This window comes from Odontesthes bonariensis, chromosome 8, assembly GCF_027942865.1.
Source record: "Odontesthes bonariensis isolate fOdoBon6 chromosome 8, fOdoBon6.hap1, whole genome shotgun sequence".
NCBI lineage: Eukaryota > Metazoa > Chordata > Actinopteri > Atheriniformes > Atherinopsidae > Odontesthes > Odontesthes bonariensis.
Genome location: NC_134513.1, coordinates 13,281,146 through 13,300,045, shown reverse-complemented (window position 1 = coordinate 13,300,045; position 18,900 = coordinate 13,281,146). Strand labels below are relative to the sequence as shown.

The 18,900-nt window shown below is 41.5% G+C and overlaps 1 protein-coding gene and 1 long non-coding RNA gene across 3 annotated transcripts; one reads left to right on the top strand and one right to left on the bottom strand.

Annotated features, from left to right (window-relative positions):
- The first annotated feature begins 2,648 nt into the window (after positions 1 to 2,648).
- On the top strand, positions 2,649 to 7,151 carry LOC142385343 (uncharacterized). The gene is made up of 6 exons (XR_012770161.1): positions 2,649 to 3,013; positions 3,395 to 3,582; positions 4,442 to 4,492; positions 4,940 to 5,066; positions 5,392 to 5,537; positions 6,957 to 7,151. It is a non-coding gene; the product is annotated as an uncharacterized LOC142385343 (long non-coding RNA).
- napepld (N-acyl phosphatidylethanolamine phospholipase D) lies at positions 3,177 to 14,500 on the bottom strand. Of its 2 annotated transcripts, none has more exons than XM_075471795.1 (10): positions 14,281 to 14,500; positions 11,960 to 12,041; positions 10,498 to 10,602; positions 8,405 to 8,545; positions 7,645 to 7,869; positions 7,447 to 7,550; positions 7,209 to 7,374; positions 6,935 to 7,083; positions 5,399 to 5,513; positions 3,177 to 3,562 (listed from the first exon to the last, which is right to left on the bottom strand). In XM_075471795.1, the coding sequence occupies exons 1-10, from the start codon at positions 14,382 to 14,384 to the stop codon at positions 3,431 to 3,433; spliced, it is 1,323 nt and encodes a 440-aa protein (XP_075327910.1). In that variant the 5' UTR covers positions 14,385 to 14,500; the 3' UTR covers positions 3,177 to 3,430. The 2 variants fall into 2 exon arrangements, with proteins under 2 accessions (XP_075327910.1, XP_075327911.1); XM_075471796.1 differs by lacking the exon at positions 14,281 to 14,500 and adding an exon at positions 13,722 to 14,173.
- Positions 14,501 to 18,900: the final 4,400 nt, after the last annotated feature.

The window sequence follows — 18,900 nt, the reverse complement described above, 5'->3', positions numbered from 1 at the left end:
CGTTTTTTTATTTAAAAAAAAAACCTCCATACTCGAAACGGACGATATGGGACTGTATTTTGGTGTTTGTCTTGAGCTGCAAGGTGAGAAAAGACTGCAGACACTGCCACCCAGTGTCATTCTATTTAATGTACAAGGTACATCTGGTATTTTTCTTGACAATGTGATGATGAGGTGCAACAGAACGGATAGGAAGGCCAGGGAAAATGCAGAATAGTCCTTTATACCTTTATGCGGGCGGGGACAGGGAGGATGACAATTAGATACACCTGTGAGAAGGGGGATGGGGATGGCATGCAGAAGCAGGGAGGAGAAACAGTGCAGGAGATATTGGATATTTCCTCTTCTATACATATTTTGCGATCTATTTTTGCAATGCTGAAACACTTATCTCTGAAAAACAGACAAGCGATTACAAGGACATGTGACTGTGTTTTTCTAAGAACCTGGTGGACTTCCTGAGCAACCCTGTGCTGCTGGCAGAGCTCCGATCACCGCAGCAGGTTTGGTTTCATATTTGGTTTGCTCTTTTAGTCCTGCTTTAATTTAGCTTTTAAACCATCAAAGTTTTTCAGGGTCAAAAAGTCTCAAGTCATCAATCTTCTCATAGGTCTTTGATTCTGGTTGGTGTAGGTTGATTACTAATTACTTTTATGCTAAAGCTGTTTTTTGGGGAGGGGTAACTGACATATAAAATGGAAGGAAAGATGCATAAGTTTGGGAATTCTGTTACAGGTTTAACATTTAGGCTTTTTACTAATATTCAATCCTACTAGAATATCGGATATAGTCTCTGGGTCTGTGAAGAGTTCAACATGTCAGATTTTTTTTAAATGCAAGCCATACTTATTGGAGTTGTCCAAACAAGGATATTTTTGATTCGCTACATATATGAAAATTTGAACAAATCGCCACTCATCGCAGTTCATTCATCTTAAAATCAACTTAAACCCCTTGGATGTGTAGCTTTTTTTCTTCCCCAAATGTCATAATTATCATTTCAATTGTTAGATCACACTAAGCAAAGTACTGGGCTGTGCTTTAAAGTAATTATTTACTAAACCTAATATTTTATGTAGAATGAGGGATAACAATGCACAGGTGAAGGCTGGTCCATGTGGGCTTACCCCTGAAGCGTAGTACAATCTGAATACAAAATAAATAGTTAGATTTGTTTTCTCATATTGAAAAAAATCTATTAGAATAAATAAACTGAGATGTTTTCAAATAATAAAGAGAAGTAATGTATCATCAACTGAGTTAGAAAACAAAAGCCTGCCAATCTCAGTTGTGAATCTTTTATTAGAAACATGTCTTTGTGGGGTTGATGTATTCCGTCATGCTACATGATTTTACTCCAACTTTTTAAACAGAAATAAATATTTATAGCACGGAATTGATCAGCTGCTTAAACATGGGAACTTCCCACTGAAGATGGATTTTAATTTGTGGAGGTAACTTGTGTTCTGGCGTACAACTGAATTTCAAAAAAGTACTGAAGCTGTGTGAAATGTACATAAAAACAGGCTGAGACTCTGCAAATCTCATAACAAAATAATGCAACGTGTTCCTTCGTCTGTTTCTTTTTGGACCACCATTCCAGTCTTCTGTGGCCTCTGTCCCGACTTTAGTCATGAAATAGTTTTAAATGTTTCACCAAAAGTGGATGTTTTCTATGTTCTCTTGTGGTAACATTGTGGTTTATGAGATTGTTGCAGTCGGTTAATATTTTAGTGTCCCAAATGTTTACGGTTTGTTGTTTTTGTTCCCCATAAGTGTTTATCGAAGCTCAGAACAGCAGTACCTTCAATGAATTGTTCTCTCGCTGCTATTTAAAGATCACGAAATGATGATTTTCTTAATCTCTGCATTGAGTTGGGACAAGGCAAATGACCCTGTTGTCTGAAATGAAACAGCTTAGTTATGGAGAACCTGAAAAGAAAGGTCGGGGACGTTTAATCAAAGCTAACTTCTGCTTTCAGAGAACCTAACCTAGCTTAACTGTTGGGATAAATCCATAACTGAACACTATGTCAAGGTGTAAATGTGTGGTCTTCTTTGCAGCAGATTTTTCCATCTGAATTTTTCAGCCTCAGTTGCTGCAGTTGTCATTTTGAATTTTTTTTATTTCAAAAGGAAGGTACAGTTTAATGTGTTTAACTCTAAATATTGAGTTATTCATGGTAAACACAAGAAACTGGTGCTAAAGGAAAAAAAATATATGGACCAGACTCAGTGAATAATTCCCTATACTCCCTATATAGACCAGGATATTTAGGATATTTAATGTACAGATGGAGGTTGAGCCATTCAGCAGCACGGTCATATTTTATTGTACTTTGTGAATCGTGAACACTAAGGTGCATAATGGGCTGAAGATCTGCTCTTATTTACTACTGACACAAGGAAACAGACACTTGAATTTCAAGGTATATTTAATGAGATATTCACTTGTAACGATGAAGCATAAACCACAACATGGCAGCTTAGCTTTATACAGATTACTGCAGTAAATGAGCTCAACATTGTGCTGTAATGGTTTTACATTCACAATCAAATGTCTGAAGCTGCACCAAATTGTGTTTTCAGTTGAACCCAGCTCAACTTCAGCATGTTTCTCACAACACTGCAGCTGCCTTTTTTTTTTCTTCTTCTCTATTGGCACACAGTGGTATGGAGTTAACATGGCAGACAATATAAATAGAGTAAGTATTTGTCTTTTGTAGTTTTGAATTGGCCATAGCACTTCAGACATATTCTTTGTACTATGACAGCACCAATCTTTGAGGAAGAAAAAAAAGATGTGAGCTTTCTGCAGTCTCCTGCTCACCTTCAGAACAATTACACTCACTACAGCCACATCCCTATAAGAGCACTGAACTAATGAACCAAAATTACTGTTCTTCTCTGTAAAACTATATTTACTCGTGTGTCCCCCCCCCCCAGTGGTGAGAGATGTCTGAAGCAGTGTGCAGACACCAAAAGTCCAACTGAAATGGCCGCACACCAAAATGTAAGTCGTCTTCTCTTGATGCTGCAGAAAATGTTTATCTGTATTTTTCAAGGTGGCACCACAGTTACTATCATCATCTGAATTCTAATCTAAAGGCTTTTCAGTTAAATGGTGTATCTCACAGTCCTCACATTCTAATTAAAACAAACGCTTTTATCTTCCCCCCCCCCCGTAACTCAAACCAATCCAATTCTCCATCAGTCTCAGCGCCCACTGGCAGCATCACTAAGACACCATGTGATGGCAGAGGAAACGGTGTGCAACAAGTCCAGCAGCACATTTTATTTCCATTTGGGATGAGCTGCACTCGTATAGAACGCGTTACAAACTTATCAGTCTGTCAATAAATGATATAAACAATCTGGTGCACTTTGTTTACAGATGCAAACCCACAGCCTGCAGAATGCTGCAGAAACTTCAGTCGAAGACGTCTCCCCCGTGTGCAGCGATAAGGCGAGACTCCCCGTGATGCAAAGTGAAGAAAGAGTCTGCTTTCAGTCCTTTCTTTTCCAGAGCCTCTCTGAGAAGAACTGGTGGCTCCAAGTAGTACTACATGAGGGAAGGACAAAGTGAGTATCTCTTCCAAACAATATTGTTGATTTTCAGATGGGGTCCAGCAGCTTAACAATGACACCTTTGTTGTACTGTGTTGCTACAACATGTTTCAGGTTGAAAAATACCTCAAAAATCATTTATTAGCAACAAGAGATGCTTCAGTGTAACAGTGGATAAAATTAGATCAACAGTGTCTTCATCCTCTGTGAACTTGGCATAAAATGCTTCCCTGTGCAACTGACATGGACTCTGAAAGAGGTAAAACCTTAATAAAAAAAGGTCTCTTGTTGTAGAAAATAATGTATATCAAATCACACACTAGTGCAACAGTGTGGTGATTAACACAAAGAAACCACCAGGTTGAGGAATGCTGTGCTTTTTGTTAGGAATTAGCTGGAAAAAAGCTGTCAGTGGAACACAGTTCAACTGAAGAGCTCTATTAAAAACATACTTGGGTAATGGTATGGTTCGATCATCGTCTGTGTATCCATCAATATATGAGCCACTGTTTGTTAACGCATGACATCAGTTAAAAATAACATTCCTATTCAGTGAATCACTATCCAGGAGTCACTGACAGACGTTTGACTGTTAACCTTCCAAGATACAGTATGAAAACACGTTTCTTTTAGTTTCCTCCTCTAAACCGTCAGGTCATTTATGTGGAAAGTAACTTCCCAAAAATGCACTTTGTTTCACATTAACATCTGTATGACATCATGACTTCTGTTCTCTCTAAGCTTTACTGTTCTTAGGAGTACATTGACTGCTACCCAAGCCATGTCCAACAGCTACCTACCGATACTTTTCATTATTAACAAACTATTTGTTGGTTTGGTTTAAAAATAAAATAAAAGTCTATTTGGGTTTCAGGGTGTCTCTACCTGGCAGTGCTATGGCAGAAACGGGACTCTTCAGGGATTGGTAGGTAGATTTTGCTTTATTAGAATAAAGTCAGGGTGGCATTTCTCCACCTTCAGAAATCCTTTTTCACAGTAGACATTTTGGCTGTCATAGTGGATATATGTATATATATATTTAGGTGAAATACTTCTCAGTGTCTTACCTGCAGTTAGAGCATTCCCAGCTTGGAAAATCAAAAGTGGGTCATGAGAAGAGCTAATCTTTTATCATTTAAAACGACTCCAACATCAAATTTCAGAATGGCTGAGAAAATGTAGTGAACTCCATTTTATGCAGAAGTGACGTAGTGTAAATATTTGCAATATGCTATCCGTCAGACCACAATCAAATTTGACATTTGAGTTATTTTAGATGACAAAAAGAATGAGCTCTTCTCATTCCACCCCCTCTCAGTAGCTTTCAGCTTGGCTTACTCATCAGTTCCTCCCTTATTCTTTAAATTGGCAGCGTCTTACTTTCAGTGGACTGACGACTGATAGGTACTCCACACACAACCCTGCTTCCAAAAGACCGCTGTAGGTTGGCTGTATTCCACTTGGGAATATCCTGCTGTGGATCCTCATTCATCATCAAGGTCTTATGCTCTTACTTTGAAAAACTATTTGCTTTCCTATTGGCGAGTTAACACTACAAAGAACGCATCGTATCTTCTGATTACTCATATGTACTTCACCTGAACCCCAGTAAATATCTTTAACCAATGTTAATGTCTTTAATTACTGTGAAAAAGATCAATAAGTCACACAGGTTGGAACTTACAAATAAGGATTTTTCTTTAAATGTCAAAGTAACAAAAATAACTTGCTCTCACTGATTTGCAACGCTTCGACCAGGAGTTTAAACGGGCTACATGTGTAAAACCAGTAAAAGAGATGTTAAGTGTTCTAACTGTGCTGCAGATCTCACCTCATAGGCGAGGGCGAAGGTCCCCCAGTGTATGGCGACAGACTGTTTGGCCTGAAGGTCCTGGTGAATTTGAACAGCCTCCTCTGGATCTACATGCTGTCCTTGCATCATATCCCTGAGGAGAAGAGCACATTTTGAGGTGGGGTTGTTTGTAGTACTTATCAATAGTCAGCAGCTTATAACAGAGATTCAGAAGAATCACCGACAGGCTGCGGAATCAGTTTTCTGCTAATATGACCAAACAAAAGCATCTGCTCTTCAGAGATCCGCGTATATCCACATAACTGGAGAGAACAGGGCAAAGACAATACAGCCTCTAAATAAAGCATTATCTGTCTTTATTTCACCAATTCTTTAAGACGAATAAATGAATGAACGCGTACTACTGCACTGTTACTTCAGAGCTGCGATGTTGTTGCTATCGGGGGCTTTCTACACAGGCATCTACTGGGATGTCGCCGCCGCTGAAGCACAGCTCATTCCCTCTGTGCTCTGTGACGGCGGCTATCTTGACACAGAGTTTGCTACTGCTAGTTTTGTGCAACTTGGAAATGCGCAATAACGAACCATGTTACCAGCAGCAGTAGCAAATTCCATATAGATGCTGCTGTGGTGGCATCCCAGTCGACGCATGTGTAGAAAGTCCCCGATAGCCCCCAATAACAACAACACAGCAGCTCTGAGCTAACAGTGCAGTAGTACGCGTGCGTTCATTCATTCGTATTAAAGTATAGGTGAAATAAAGGCCGATAATACCTTATTTAGAGCTGTATTGTCTATGCCCCGTTCCCTCCCGTTATAAAGATATACACGGATCTCGAGTGATCTGAATATCTTCCAAAGGACGCAGACTTCCACCAAACTGTTATCGGTGAGTAGATGAAGGTATTTTATGCCAGAAACGAGGTCCAGCTTTTTTTTTACAAAAAACAAAGCTTCCCTTTTAAGGAAAGTGATTTGTAAATTTACGTCACTCTATCCTTTGTGTTATCAGATCTTTGTTTCACTCTCACTGATCAGAACACTGCGCTGTCATAGATTTCTTAGGTGGGAGGATTAGACTGATAAGTTTAATATTGATGGTTCAATCTATCTGTACTTTGACAGTTTGATTTTGAGTAAAGCCAACCTTTTCAGTCAACATGAGATAACTTGCTAGCTTCCCAACCTGGGACTGCATTTATTTTAGGTTTGTGCTCTTTCAATATTTAACCAGAAAAAAAAGAAGATTGGCCATTACAGCGAAGCACTCCCTGTACATTAACTTGGCTAGGAATCGATACAGATATCAAGTTAGCTGCTAAAAGCTAACTTGCATTTTATGTCTAAGATTTACTTTATTAAGTTCAAACCATCAAAGTACAGATAGTCACCACTGTGACCATGTCACTTAAAAACCTCAACCAATGCCTAAATTACAATTTCTGTTTTGTTTTAGTGGCACAAATCTGATCCATCAGTGACCCCAGATTACTGCATGCAGTAGGACACCAGCTACGATAATTTGAATGTGAACTATTGTGTGGTCTAAAGTACCTGGGTGTGTATGCTCCAATAGGGATGGCTGCAAGGTCAAACGGTCCAAAGCGCCGTCCTATCTCCTGGAAGGATGAACAGTAGCCGGTGTCGCCAGCAAAGAAGAATCGATGGCCTGGACCCAAAACGGACCAGCTGCTCCATAAAGTCTGAAAAAGGAAAAAGGGTCCAGATTCCACGACTGAAGCTGAATAAAACTCAAATCTAATACTGATAATCTAAGTATGACTGCCATGGCTGATCTAATTTGTTTGTAGGATCAAATATTAAATACCTTGTTGTCGTCCCAAGCCGTGCGTTTGCTCCAGTGCTGAGAAGGGGTGCAGACAAATGTGACATCGTCATGACCAGGGACGCAGTTCTCCTCCCACCAGTCCAGCTCCATCACATTCTCACAGCCCGTCTTCGCCAGCCAGTCCATCAAACCCAGGGGCACGAACCTGTGGAACAATTATTAGCATGAAATATAAAAAAAAAAAAAAAAGATTGTGGACTAGGTGCCCCACACATACCAGCGTAGCTCCCCTCCAAAGCGTGCGTTGAGGCTGGCCACAGATCCAGCATCCAGATGATCGTAATGAGAGTGACTGATGACGACCGCGTCGATCCTCGGCAGCTGTTGTGATGAGGGGAAAGGAAGACCGTGATATTGATCTGATCTGTTATATTCCAAAATAAAGATTAAAAATAAACCAAAAAAGGCACTCAACCTGTTCCACGGTGCAGGGGGGCCCTCTGTACCTTTTAGGCCCCATGAATTGGAACGGTGAAGCTCTTTGGCTGAAGATGGGGTCTGTAAGAATATTTACCCCATCCATTTCAACCAAAACTGTAGCATGGCCGAGCCAGGTGACTCTCATACCCTGATGAGAATTGGAGAGGTCTGGATTCTGGACAAAGTACGGCTCCATCACTGGGAGCGCGTCGGCCAGGGCCTGTGGAAAGGGGAGGAGGATGTAAAATGAGGCAGAAGCAACAGTAAAAGGAAACCTGTCGCACACGATAATGAGTATCGGGATGGGTTTGTCGGATCCAGTTCACTGCCTGCTGCATGGGCATATTTAGCCTCTAACACATTGAACAACACATTTGTGTGACAAGAAGTTTGGTTTGTAGGCCCACCTTAGCCATGGCTTTGCTCCTGTGTTACTACAGCAATTTGTGTAAATAAAGGGTTAAATGTTCTTGTAGTCCCTTGTGAAAGCCTGTTTACCCTCAATGAGCTAAGCACAGTATTGTTAAAAGGGACTATAAATACAGTGAGAACTGACAAAAGGCAATGTTTCCAACAGAGCTACAATTATAGCACATAACTGTCAGTCAGATGACTGAGGGTTCTGAGCTCCTCCACAAAAGGTCTTTATCAACTATTAAATTGATCTGATCATTTAATGAATCACCACTGAGACTTCTGTTGCTCGTCCTTACGACGACACAGGTCAGGTGTATTTGATAGTAATCATTTCTTACCTCTTCAGTTGTTGGCACATTACTGTGATTTTTATCCAACAGCAGAAACCTGAGCAGCGTCGAGTATGAAGGAAACCGCCATGTTGGCCAGGGATTAGTCCATCGACCTTGTTTGTCTCGACAAGACTTTGTCACTTCCTCCTGCAATCAAAGTAAGCAAACACGTTTCAGCCACTGCTTCTGATGGCACTTGTTAAGGAAAAGCGATTTCTTTAAATATTGAAGAATAACAGAAAACACAAGAGAGCTGTGGAGAGTCAATGAATCTGAAGAGGTCTGAAATGTAGGCGAGCAAGTACAGATGTTTCCACATTTGGTATTAAAATGAGCTCTGGTTAGGGCTGTCGCGGTGAGGGAATTCCCACCGCGGTGACTCATAGCCGCTCAACAGCGCGGTATGCGGTGATATCGCATTTTTGTTCATTAGGCTACTTTCCACGACATGTAATGTTAGATGAAAATCGAGCGCATAATCCGTCTTTTTTTCCCAGCGATTCTGACATTTCACTTTGCTTTGCCTGTCATTTACTCGCTCAGCATATCCCAGTTGTGCAACATTGTTGCCAGTGCCACATGGCACATATCAACATTGTTGCAGACCTGCGCACGTTTCGTTTAGTAATGACGGAGAAAAACGAAGCAGATCAGTGCAGCAGTTGAGCTCACGTGTCCGGGATACAGTTTTTGTTTTAAACAGACTGCCGCCGACCCACCAACCCAAGCTGAACTTTAACTGTTTCCGCGAAGTTGTTAGAGTTTATTTCTGGCACGGCACATTTTTTAATTTTTTTTTTTTTTTTTTTTTTTAAAATAGGCCTACAGACCAACAGCAAATGTGCACACCAAGCTGTGGAAGCTAGTTTATTGTTGATATTAGACGGTCGCATTTACAACGTTAAACATAGATAATAAGGGAAGATTCAAAGCCATAAAGTGTCCGGACTAGGCAGAGGAGCAAAGCCGAGATAAAGGTAGGCCACTGCATTTTATTTTAACTTCTATTGCTACGACACTGAGTAGGCATATTCTTGTAATATCAGCTGCTGAGGGAGAATGAGACCACAACGAGTAGCATGCAGACGTGTGTGCGTGTGCGGTGCCTATATGCAAAGATGACGACAGAAACGCGCCACCTCGCTGTGTTAATGTGTTTGTCCTGCCTTGCGGGGAATATACAATGTATAATTATTACTGTGCTGGCTTAAAAAAAGTATCAGTTCTTTCAGTCGCTTTGTATCTACCGTGCAGTCTTAAAAACTCTTTTAGTTTCTCGAGTTGTTCTGCGCGTGCAAGGGGGCGTGCGGTGGGCGGTGGCCTGGACACGCACCGCGGAGGTCCTCTCAGCACCGCGGTGATTGCATTTTGCGGTTATCGCGACAGCCCTAGCTCTGGTTGGTAAATCTAAACTCCGGTGTGAACGCACCCAGGACAGACTGTGGAAACATTCAGAGGTGGTCTCTTTAGCAGTTTGAAAAATAGGTTTCCTGCGCCACACTGAATGGACACCTACTGGCAAACATAACGTCTTGCATGCCGTGGAGTTTCCACCAGGAAATTTTCTGGTTTAAAAAAAAAAAAAAAAATATGCTCTAGATTCAAGATTAGGCATAGCTGCAGTCAATGGGTGAAATGATGCAACAGCAGCATGCATGAATAAATAAAATGACTTATTTTTGAGGGCTAAAAGTTTTACAGAACGGGTTTGTCAGGCCTTTGTAAATGGGGGAAAAAAAGAAGGAAAATATTGAGTTGATTACCAGGAAGCTTTAGAGGCGAGTTGCCTCTATAGTGTAATATTTGCTTTTATTGTTGTTGGAACGACTGTTCCTGCTGTGGTCACCATATCGTAAAAACACTTTGCACCAATTAAATCATAAGAATCTTTCACTTCTCTTCTCTTGCATTTGTTACATAACTGAACTTATTAAAATATTTGTAAATAATTCTGCAATAAATGGGACTCGGGTGATTTGGAAAGAGCTTTTAAGCCGATTCTTTGTAAAAGCAACTAACAATGACAATACCAAATGCCAAAAGGACTTCAAGTAAACAAGGTGTTAGTGAACTCGAGTAGGATGGAATAACGCTTTCACCTCTAGTCTGTAGTCCAGACGGAAGCTCTTTCGAGAGGAGCTTCTCTTCCTCTGGGCCTGAGAATCCATCTCTCCACCCTCTGCACCTTGAGGCATTCCATCATCCTGGAGATCAGATGAAAATACAAAGTGTGACACAGTCATTTCACAGAGTTTATAAATGAATAACAATACGCTGCAAAACTACGCATAGGTTCGGTTTGTTGTTCGGATCTAAAACAGTTTGAATTGGCTACGTCAACATTTTTTTTTTTTCTTCAAACAATTTGTCAAGAAATTAAAGTAATCTTCCCTGACAAATGTTCACATTAAACACAATGTAGCCATAGCATTAAAGTCAGTGACAGGTAAGCAGAGCTGCACTGCATTCCTTAGTGTTTGGGTGGTTAAGAATTTAGGGACATATTCCTTGAAGTCATTATGTGGAACAGGAAAGGAGTAGAGGTTTAGGCCGACTGTTTGTTCTCTTTACTCCGCTGAGGTTGCCAATCTTAGTCTTGCTTTCGTCCCCCAACAAAAATATTGGATCCAGCTCACGTCTCATTTTGCTTCTATAGTGTCTGAAGCTATGGTAACCGTGTTGTGCCAAGCTGGAAAACAAACTCCAGCAGAACAATGTGAGAGGTGTGTGTGGGTTGGGGATGAAAAACATTATTTGGCTTCAAGGAGAAGGGAGATCAGATGATGGACACGTTTTTTTCAAACACCTCCTACTGAATATAAACAGGACAAAGAAGACGATTGTGATAATTCATGAGGACAAGCCAAACACCATTTCTATCCAGGGACCAGAGGTGGAGAACTACAGATACCCGGGTGTTCACATGGACATCAGACTGTGCTCGAAATACAACACTGAGACTGTTTACAAGAGGACACAGAGCAGACTACCTCTTGAGGAGGCTTCAGCTCTTCAATGTTTGCAGCGAGATGTTGCATATTTACTAGAAGCTGCTGGTGGAGAGTGCAACCTGCTTTGCAGCCATCTGTTAGAGCAGCAGCATCAGAGCCAGTGATTCAAACAAAGTGGGAAAAAAAATGGCCGTCTCTGGGCTGTGGACTGCTCTGGAGCCCACTGGAGTCGATTATGCAAAGACAAAAGCTGCTCAACATAATAGACTGCACACCTTCTGCATAACATAATCAAAAAAAAAAAATGTGTTTATTAAAATGCTTCTTTACTTTTGGATTAATAAAATATGACTCAATTCAACAGGGACCGCATCCTTGGGCGGTAAAAACAAATGTTTATCTTTCTTAAGCGTTTTCTCATTCTCAAGCCATGATGGTGTCGGAAAAGCTCCCTTATTTGGTTTGCCTCATTTAAAACACAAAAGTCTCACTCCTCTGACTCGTGCGATGCATTTTCCACGACATATTTACACATAAACAGTTTTTTGCAGCACATTTGCAAAGCTAAACAAAAAGAACTCTCCATGATGACTTGAGTCGAGTGCATTACCTTCACCAGGCCTTTTCTCTCCTCGAGTGCCGCTCCGTCTGAAGGGGACTGCTTCTCCATGGATTCACCGGCACGATCACACCTAGCATGGGTACACACACAGAGCTGTTTCTGTGAGCTGCTTCACACTCGGCACATGTAGGACTGCCTTGGTAACAGGCCTGGCAGAAGCTGCTGAGGATGAGAACAGTGCCACATTCATGCTAACAAGTCAATCCACCTCTTCTGTAATGATAACAGGTGACGGTTAAACCGTAACGATTTGCATCCAAGCAAGAAAGATGATAATCAGATTAATGTCATTGTATTCAAATCAAGCAGCTATCAAATTTGACATTTTAGTGCCATCACAGACGGTGCACTAAATCCAGTGGCAGAACCTTTTCCAAGACTCCATAAGCCGGCCAATACGCATTTCAGTTCTAAACACAAACTTCATCTTAACTACATGGCAGAACAAAGATTAAGCAATGAGTTGCCTAATGGATTTGACACAGTTATTCTTGTGTAATACAGTTTGCAAAACAGTGACTGTGCAGAAGCATAAATGACACAAAGATACTCCAAAAAGAAAGAACCCTTCAGAGAGGACACAACATTCTCTGCTTGAAAGCGTACATCTGGGTGTCTGAAGAGGCTTCCGGTTTAAAAACTATGATTAAAAAAAAACACCAGCAAAACTTATATAGTCCTGTGTTTAGGGCCACTGAGGTCTGAAAACGTCTCATTCAATGAGCCATTCAGATTCGCAACCCCCTCACTAGTCTTTATCCCCAATAAAAAACAGAAAATCAAGAGCTGGTGTATCATAACCCTGTGGCTTTTCAAACAGTGCATGTGAAAAACAATTGTGTCTCGTTGTGAAACTATCAATTATTCATCCGACGTAAGCTGAAAAAAAAATGCAGTATATGATAAGCTGAATTAACCAACACTTACAAATGCCCCAAATACACACTCCTGCAAACCTAATCACTGCCCTTCCTTATCCTGTTATTACCCACATTGAAGCACACACCCTCACAAACTATCCAGTCACAAAATATTTCCTCCACCCTCCAGAGGTTATGAGGAGACACCTCTGAAGAGGACTGTCTTGCCAATCTCCTATTGATTTTAAAGAGACTAATGCAATTCCTTCAAGACAACAGACCATCAGATGGATCTTATTGTTCTTCAGAGAGACACAAACATTGATGGAGCAAATGCAACAAACGCCTAACAATGCACTTGCCCGTATTGGGGGACTCCATACATAAAAGTTATAGCATGCTGATGATGCACTCAGCTTCATGAATGGACTTAACACACAGACACTGGGATCACAATGGAGCTCTGTGGCGGGCAAAGATGTAACAAACAGCATAACCAATGTGGCCATATAAACAACAAACATAAAATCAGACTTTCTCTCATGTTTCAAGTCTAGTTTCAAAACTGAATCTACAAGACAAGTGAGTTCTTATGAGGTTTAAAGAGGGGGGGGGGAAGGACATTTACCCAGAACAGTGCTGTATTCATGTGAGAGAACAAACTAATTATATCACTGTAGTGACCAAATTAGTGTCCAGAACCGCCTAAGAGACACTCAGACAACAACAACACAGACGGACTAGCTGAAACACGGGTTGTGTCGTCACCTTTTCAAACATTTGAAGCAGACCTAATGCTGGTGGAAGCACAACACACGGACTAAAATGCCACCTTTCACCACAGGGCCTCGTCACAGGCCACAAACCGTCACCTTTGTTCAGTAACCTACCTGAAAAGTTGAACTCAACCGCAACGCCAGTTGTTTCCTTAACGAGGAGACATGTTTGGCCGTATTAGCTTTACACTGTTTAAATGCGAGCTAGGTGTCTTCATCAGGAGCTACGCGGCTCCCGCAGCATTTCCAATGCAGTCTGCATCGCTGCAGCTCGTCGTGCACTGACAGGCGACAGAAGAGTTGAAGGTGGAGGCGGTAAAAGCAGTTGGCAGGATGTTATCTCAGGGAGTTTTGATCGTGCAGCGGCAGGAGCGCGAGGTTCGCGACTCGGTACCAGCTCAATTTCTCTGACGTCGGCGTTAAAGCTTTGATCACGTGACCACCCAGCAACCTCTGGTTATTGACTGCGGGCGCTTTCAGAAGCAGCTACAAACCGATGAGTTGGTGTGGTGAAACACAGAAATGAATAAATCCAAATAAAAAGACTCTTATAATTTCTAGCACTACTTATAGTTTTATAGAAAAACACTATCCAATGGTGATTGTGCGATGTAACACACATCTGTTGGCGTTTGACCAGAGTGTCTTTATGCAAAAATAAAAAGTAACTCACCTCGAGTTCCTCCACCTTATGAAGGACAGCTGGAGGCTGCCCTGATTAAACTTACACCGACAAACAACTAACAACCGAACAGGCTTGAACAGCGCAGTTTCCATTTTAGTTTCTTATATTTGACCATACTTTCCTCTCAGTTTTAATGAGGCATATGGACAAAAGTTACAAAATTGTACAACAGTTACAAAGTCCGGACACCAAATGCTGCTTGAGCTTCCTGTGAGATGCGTTCATGGACTCGGGAGTATCTGGCAACTTCGTGATTTTATTGTTTTAAGAACTATACTAAACTACTAAAGAACTATCTTTATTTTTTTTTAAAAGCATGTTTTCTGGTGAAAATGCCTATAAAGACAAACCAACGAAGAGCCAAATACGATCATAAGCCCAACAGTTTGCTTAATCAAGTAAATTAATAAGTAGCAAGTCATCCGTCACTATTTGTTTTTTTTTTATCTGGTCAGCTCACCATCATCCAGCTGCGCCGCTATGCTCATGTTTCCGAGCACAGCTGGCTTCACGCAGTTTTCCATATAAGATCTTGATGCGTTCGGAGAGGTGCTTCAAGTCGGTTTGTCCTGACTGTGTCCACGTTAATTAGGGACCGAGCAGTGAAACTGCAAGGACCCTATTGCATCTGTAAGGATTCTTCTTCTTTTTTCTTATTCTTTGCAAAAGGTTCTCGAAAACTCTTGAAATTTTGCGAGCACCACCTGCCAGTCGACGACATGAAAGAATCTTAAAGGATAAGACCGGTTTTTTGACATTGGGCCCTTGATTTCACATTATAACATGATGTTCTACTCACCCCTGCTTGTTGTTGAACATTTGGAGCTGTTCCGAAGATATTCGCGAGGCGTCCGGCTGCTCTCTTGAGATATTCGGCCATGAAACGGTTTCCTATGGGCAAGCTCATACAGGCACAAACTATGCTGTTTATAATTTATTAATTACTCTACACTAGCACTGATAACGTGGAGGTGCGTCGCTTACTTAAAAAAATCCGGGTTACTAATTTTGAATTTTAGCCGAATGAATAAATAGGCAGCAGGTCTGTGGGCTGTCTGTGGCAGTAGCACCACGATGACGTCAGTAACACCCACTTTACGACAAAAAAATCAAAATTACAATAACCCGGATTTTTTTAAGTAAGCGACGCACCTCCACGTTATCAGTGCTAGTGTAGAGTAATTAATAAATTATAAACAGCATAGTTTGTGCCTGTATAAACTTGCCCATAGGAAACCGTTTCATGGCCGAATATCTCAAGAGAGCAGCCAGACGCCTCGCGAATATCTTCGGAACAGCTCCAAATCTTCAACAACAAGCAGGGGTGAGTAGAACATCATGTTATAATGTGAAATCAAGGGCCCAATGTCAAAAAACCGGTCTTATCCTTTAAATTTATATTTTTGGGAGTCGCTCATTGACTCTGTAGCGCCCCTACGATGCTTAAAAATGGTCCCTGCATTGGGCTTAGTTTCATTTATACGGAAGAGTATTAGGGCCAGGCATAAGAAAAAATAATAATATTTTGCCTGTCGAGAATAAAGTTGAATTTTCGAGAAAAAAGTCAACTCCTCTGGTCCATCATCTAATTACTTTATTCTCAAAATGTCGACTTTATTCTCGACATGTCGACTTTATTCTCAACATGTCGACTTTATTCTCGACATGTCGACTTTATTCTCGACATTTCGATTTTATTCTCGACAAGCAAAATATAAATATTTTTTCTTATGTCTGGCCCTAATACTCTTCCGTACATTCATCATGCTCAGACGAACAAAAAAGTCTCTTGGCATGGTCCCACGTCCACAGGAAGGCCGCCATTTTGGATGGAAAGTGAGTTTTTGTGCCATTTTTGACCGATTCCACCCCTTGCATATGATCAAACTTGTCCTACAGATTTAATGCTACAGACTTCAAACTTGGCCAGGTTACTCTTAAGACATATGACATCCACCTATAGCGCCACCTGCTGGTGGTTGGAAACGTCTTTTTTTTTTCCACACCTCGCATTTGATCGAACTCCTCCTACAGATTTAATGGTAACAGCTCCAAACTTGGTCAGGTTACTCTTAAGACATGGGGGGAAAAACCATGGAGAAACCTTTCCAAACTCTGAACGGTGTGGGCGTGGCCAAGCGATGAAAATCGTGTGATGGCGTTTGTGATTTGAAAGCCTTATCATCATCGCAAGGTCATGAAACTTGGCACACACGTCCACCCTTTCGACCTCGTAGTATGTAAAGGGTATCGTGTGTGGGCGGAGCAAAATGGCTCAGTAGCCAATTTTCAAACCCCCCTCCGCATTGGGGTTATTATGCGCTCGTACGTACGCAGAGGGTATCATGGGTGTGGGCAGAGCTGCGCGACTACGACGTCCAGCGCATGCCCCAAACGTGCACACATCTCGTTCTTTCTTTCTTTCTTTCTTATTCTTTGCAAAAGGTACTCGAAAACTCATGAAATTTTGCGAGCGCCACGTGCCAGTCGACGACATGAAAGAATCTAAACTTTATATTTTTGGGAGTCGCTCATTGACTCTGTACAACAATGCTTAAAAATAGTCCCCGCATTGGGCTTAGTTTCGCGTTGGACGACAACATTTGGTACACTCATTTATCATGCCCAGAAGCACAAAAAAGTTTCTTGCTGCCATGGTCCCACGTCCACAGGAAGGCGGCCATTTTGGATGGAAAGTGCATTTTGGTGCCAGTTTTTGCCCGATTCCACACCTTGCATATGATCGAACTCCTCTTACATATTTAATGCTACAAGCTTCAAACTTGGCCAGGTTATTCTTAAGACATGGGGGAAAAAAATCACGGAGAAACCTTTCCAAACTCTGAACGGTGTGGGCGTGGCCAGGCGGTGAAAATCTTGTGATGGCGTTTGTGATTTGAAAGCCTTATCATCATCGCAAAGTCATGAAACTTGGCACACACGTCCACCCTTTCGACCTCAAACGTATGTAAAGGGTATTGTGTGGGGGCATAGCAAAATGGCTCAGTGGCACCCCCTAGAAATTTTCAAAAACCCCTCCGCATTGGGGTTATTATGTGCTCGTACGTACGCAGTGGGTATACCCCCTCCCAGGGGTCTCAAAATGTGGTCTTCTGCTGCTGTAGCCCATTTTCTTCAAGGTTCCACGTGTTGTGCGAATTGTTGAGGATGTGCACAAGGGATGCTCCAAACAAAGAGGCAGCCGGGATAAACACGTGTATCCATAATCAAAAGCAAGTATATTTCTGGTGTAAGAATGAATGAATATAATCCTTGGACAACAAGCAACACTTTGCTGCCCTTTTTCTAGGTTTACATGAAGCTTGTGACACAGTGAATCCTACAATGTTAAAAGTTATTTAGTGTAGGACTATCTAAGGGCTCAATGCTGGGACCACTGCCATTCATCACATATATTCATTATACACTCGTCTGCATACCCCTCGGAGAGTGGGTAGTTGCGCCCCTGCGTGTATATAATTCATATTCAACCCAGTCTCACAGCAAAACGTGTAATAGCTACGTTGGTCCACAAGGGAAAACGTAGTATTGTCACAATTTGGCCCCCAAAATTGTGACAATACAGAGCATGAGACAGAACAGTCCCAGCCCAACACAAATAACTTGAACAAACCAAAGACAGTTGATGAGCAAAGCTGCTTCACAGGAAACATGTTGGAAGACTAAAAGATAGTCTGTAGTCGTCAGTCTCAGGTAAAAAGTGCCAAGAAAGCAGCACAAATGCTCAGAGGCTCAAGAAACTGCGTTGGAACTTGAAGATCATATGTTCAAGTCCTGTGAGTGCTGCTTAAAGAGTTTTTTCCAGATTTTAGAGGCCAAAGTAAAGAGTGAAAATCTTTAAATTGGAAAGATTCATTCTCTCATTTAATGGCTTAAACTGTTACTGAGCATTTTTTAGTTTGTCAAGATGAGGGATCAAAGCTCTTAAAGAAATAAACTCTGCAGTTCAGCATCAAACAGAAAAATGTAAGCAGCTCAGAAAGGAGGCTGAAGCTGTGATTTGGTGGTTCAGGCAGATAAAGAGCAGCTTCTGGGAGCAGAGGGAGGGGGTTCAACTCCTGTGGATGCTGATGGATTTTAGAAAAGGAAGGGCAGGTTGTTCAGCTCAGAGATTTTCGGCTGAGATTTTTCAAGCCAAAATGAAAATATAAACTTTAGGATTCAACCTTTCAGTGTGTAGTTGAACAGCTCAGGCTGTTGGGTGAAATCTTTGAGCCTCCGAGAACGTGGAAACTGATCACAGGACTTTTAAAGTTCAACAAAGGTGCTCAGAAAGAGTAGCTCAGGATGATGGGATGCTGCCTGGGATTAAAATCATCATGTGTTCAATTCCCTCAAATGCTCTGTGGACATCCAGGTTTTATCCTTTAAGCAATCTAATCATCATTTCTTTCAGGGACAGAGACCAACAATCAAAGTAAGGTTTGTGTGAAAGTGTTACAGGGCAGATAGCTCAGACTGATAAAACAGTGAGGTGATGTTTGGGAGAGTGGGGGATCAAATCCCACAGCTGTTAAAAGCTGTAAAGGGTGCATAGCATAGAAGGGCAGACAGTATAGGCAAAGCATAAAAAATTAGCATAAAGTA

Bases quoted from the DNA above. Each gene is read 5' to 3' on its own strand.
- napepld (XM_075471795.1), bottom strand. From the start codon at position 14,384: ATGGAAACTGCGCTGTTCAAGCCTGTTCGGTTGTTAGTTGTTTGTCGG. The intron at 12,042-14,280 runs GTGAGTTACTTT...TACCCATGCTAG, and splicing joins ATAAGGTGGAGGAACTCGAG to GTGTGATCGTGCCGGTGAAT. The intron at 10,603-11,959 runs GTAATGCACTCG...TCTGATCTCCAG, and splicing joins AGAGAAAAGGCCTGGTGAAG to GATGATGGAATGCCTCAAGG.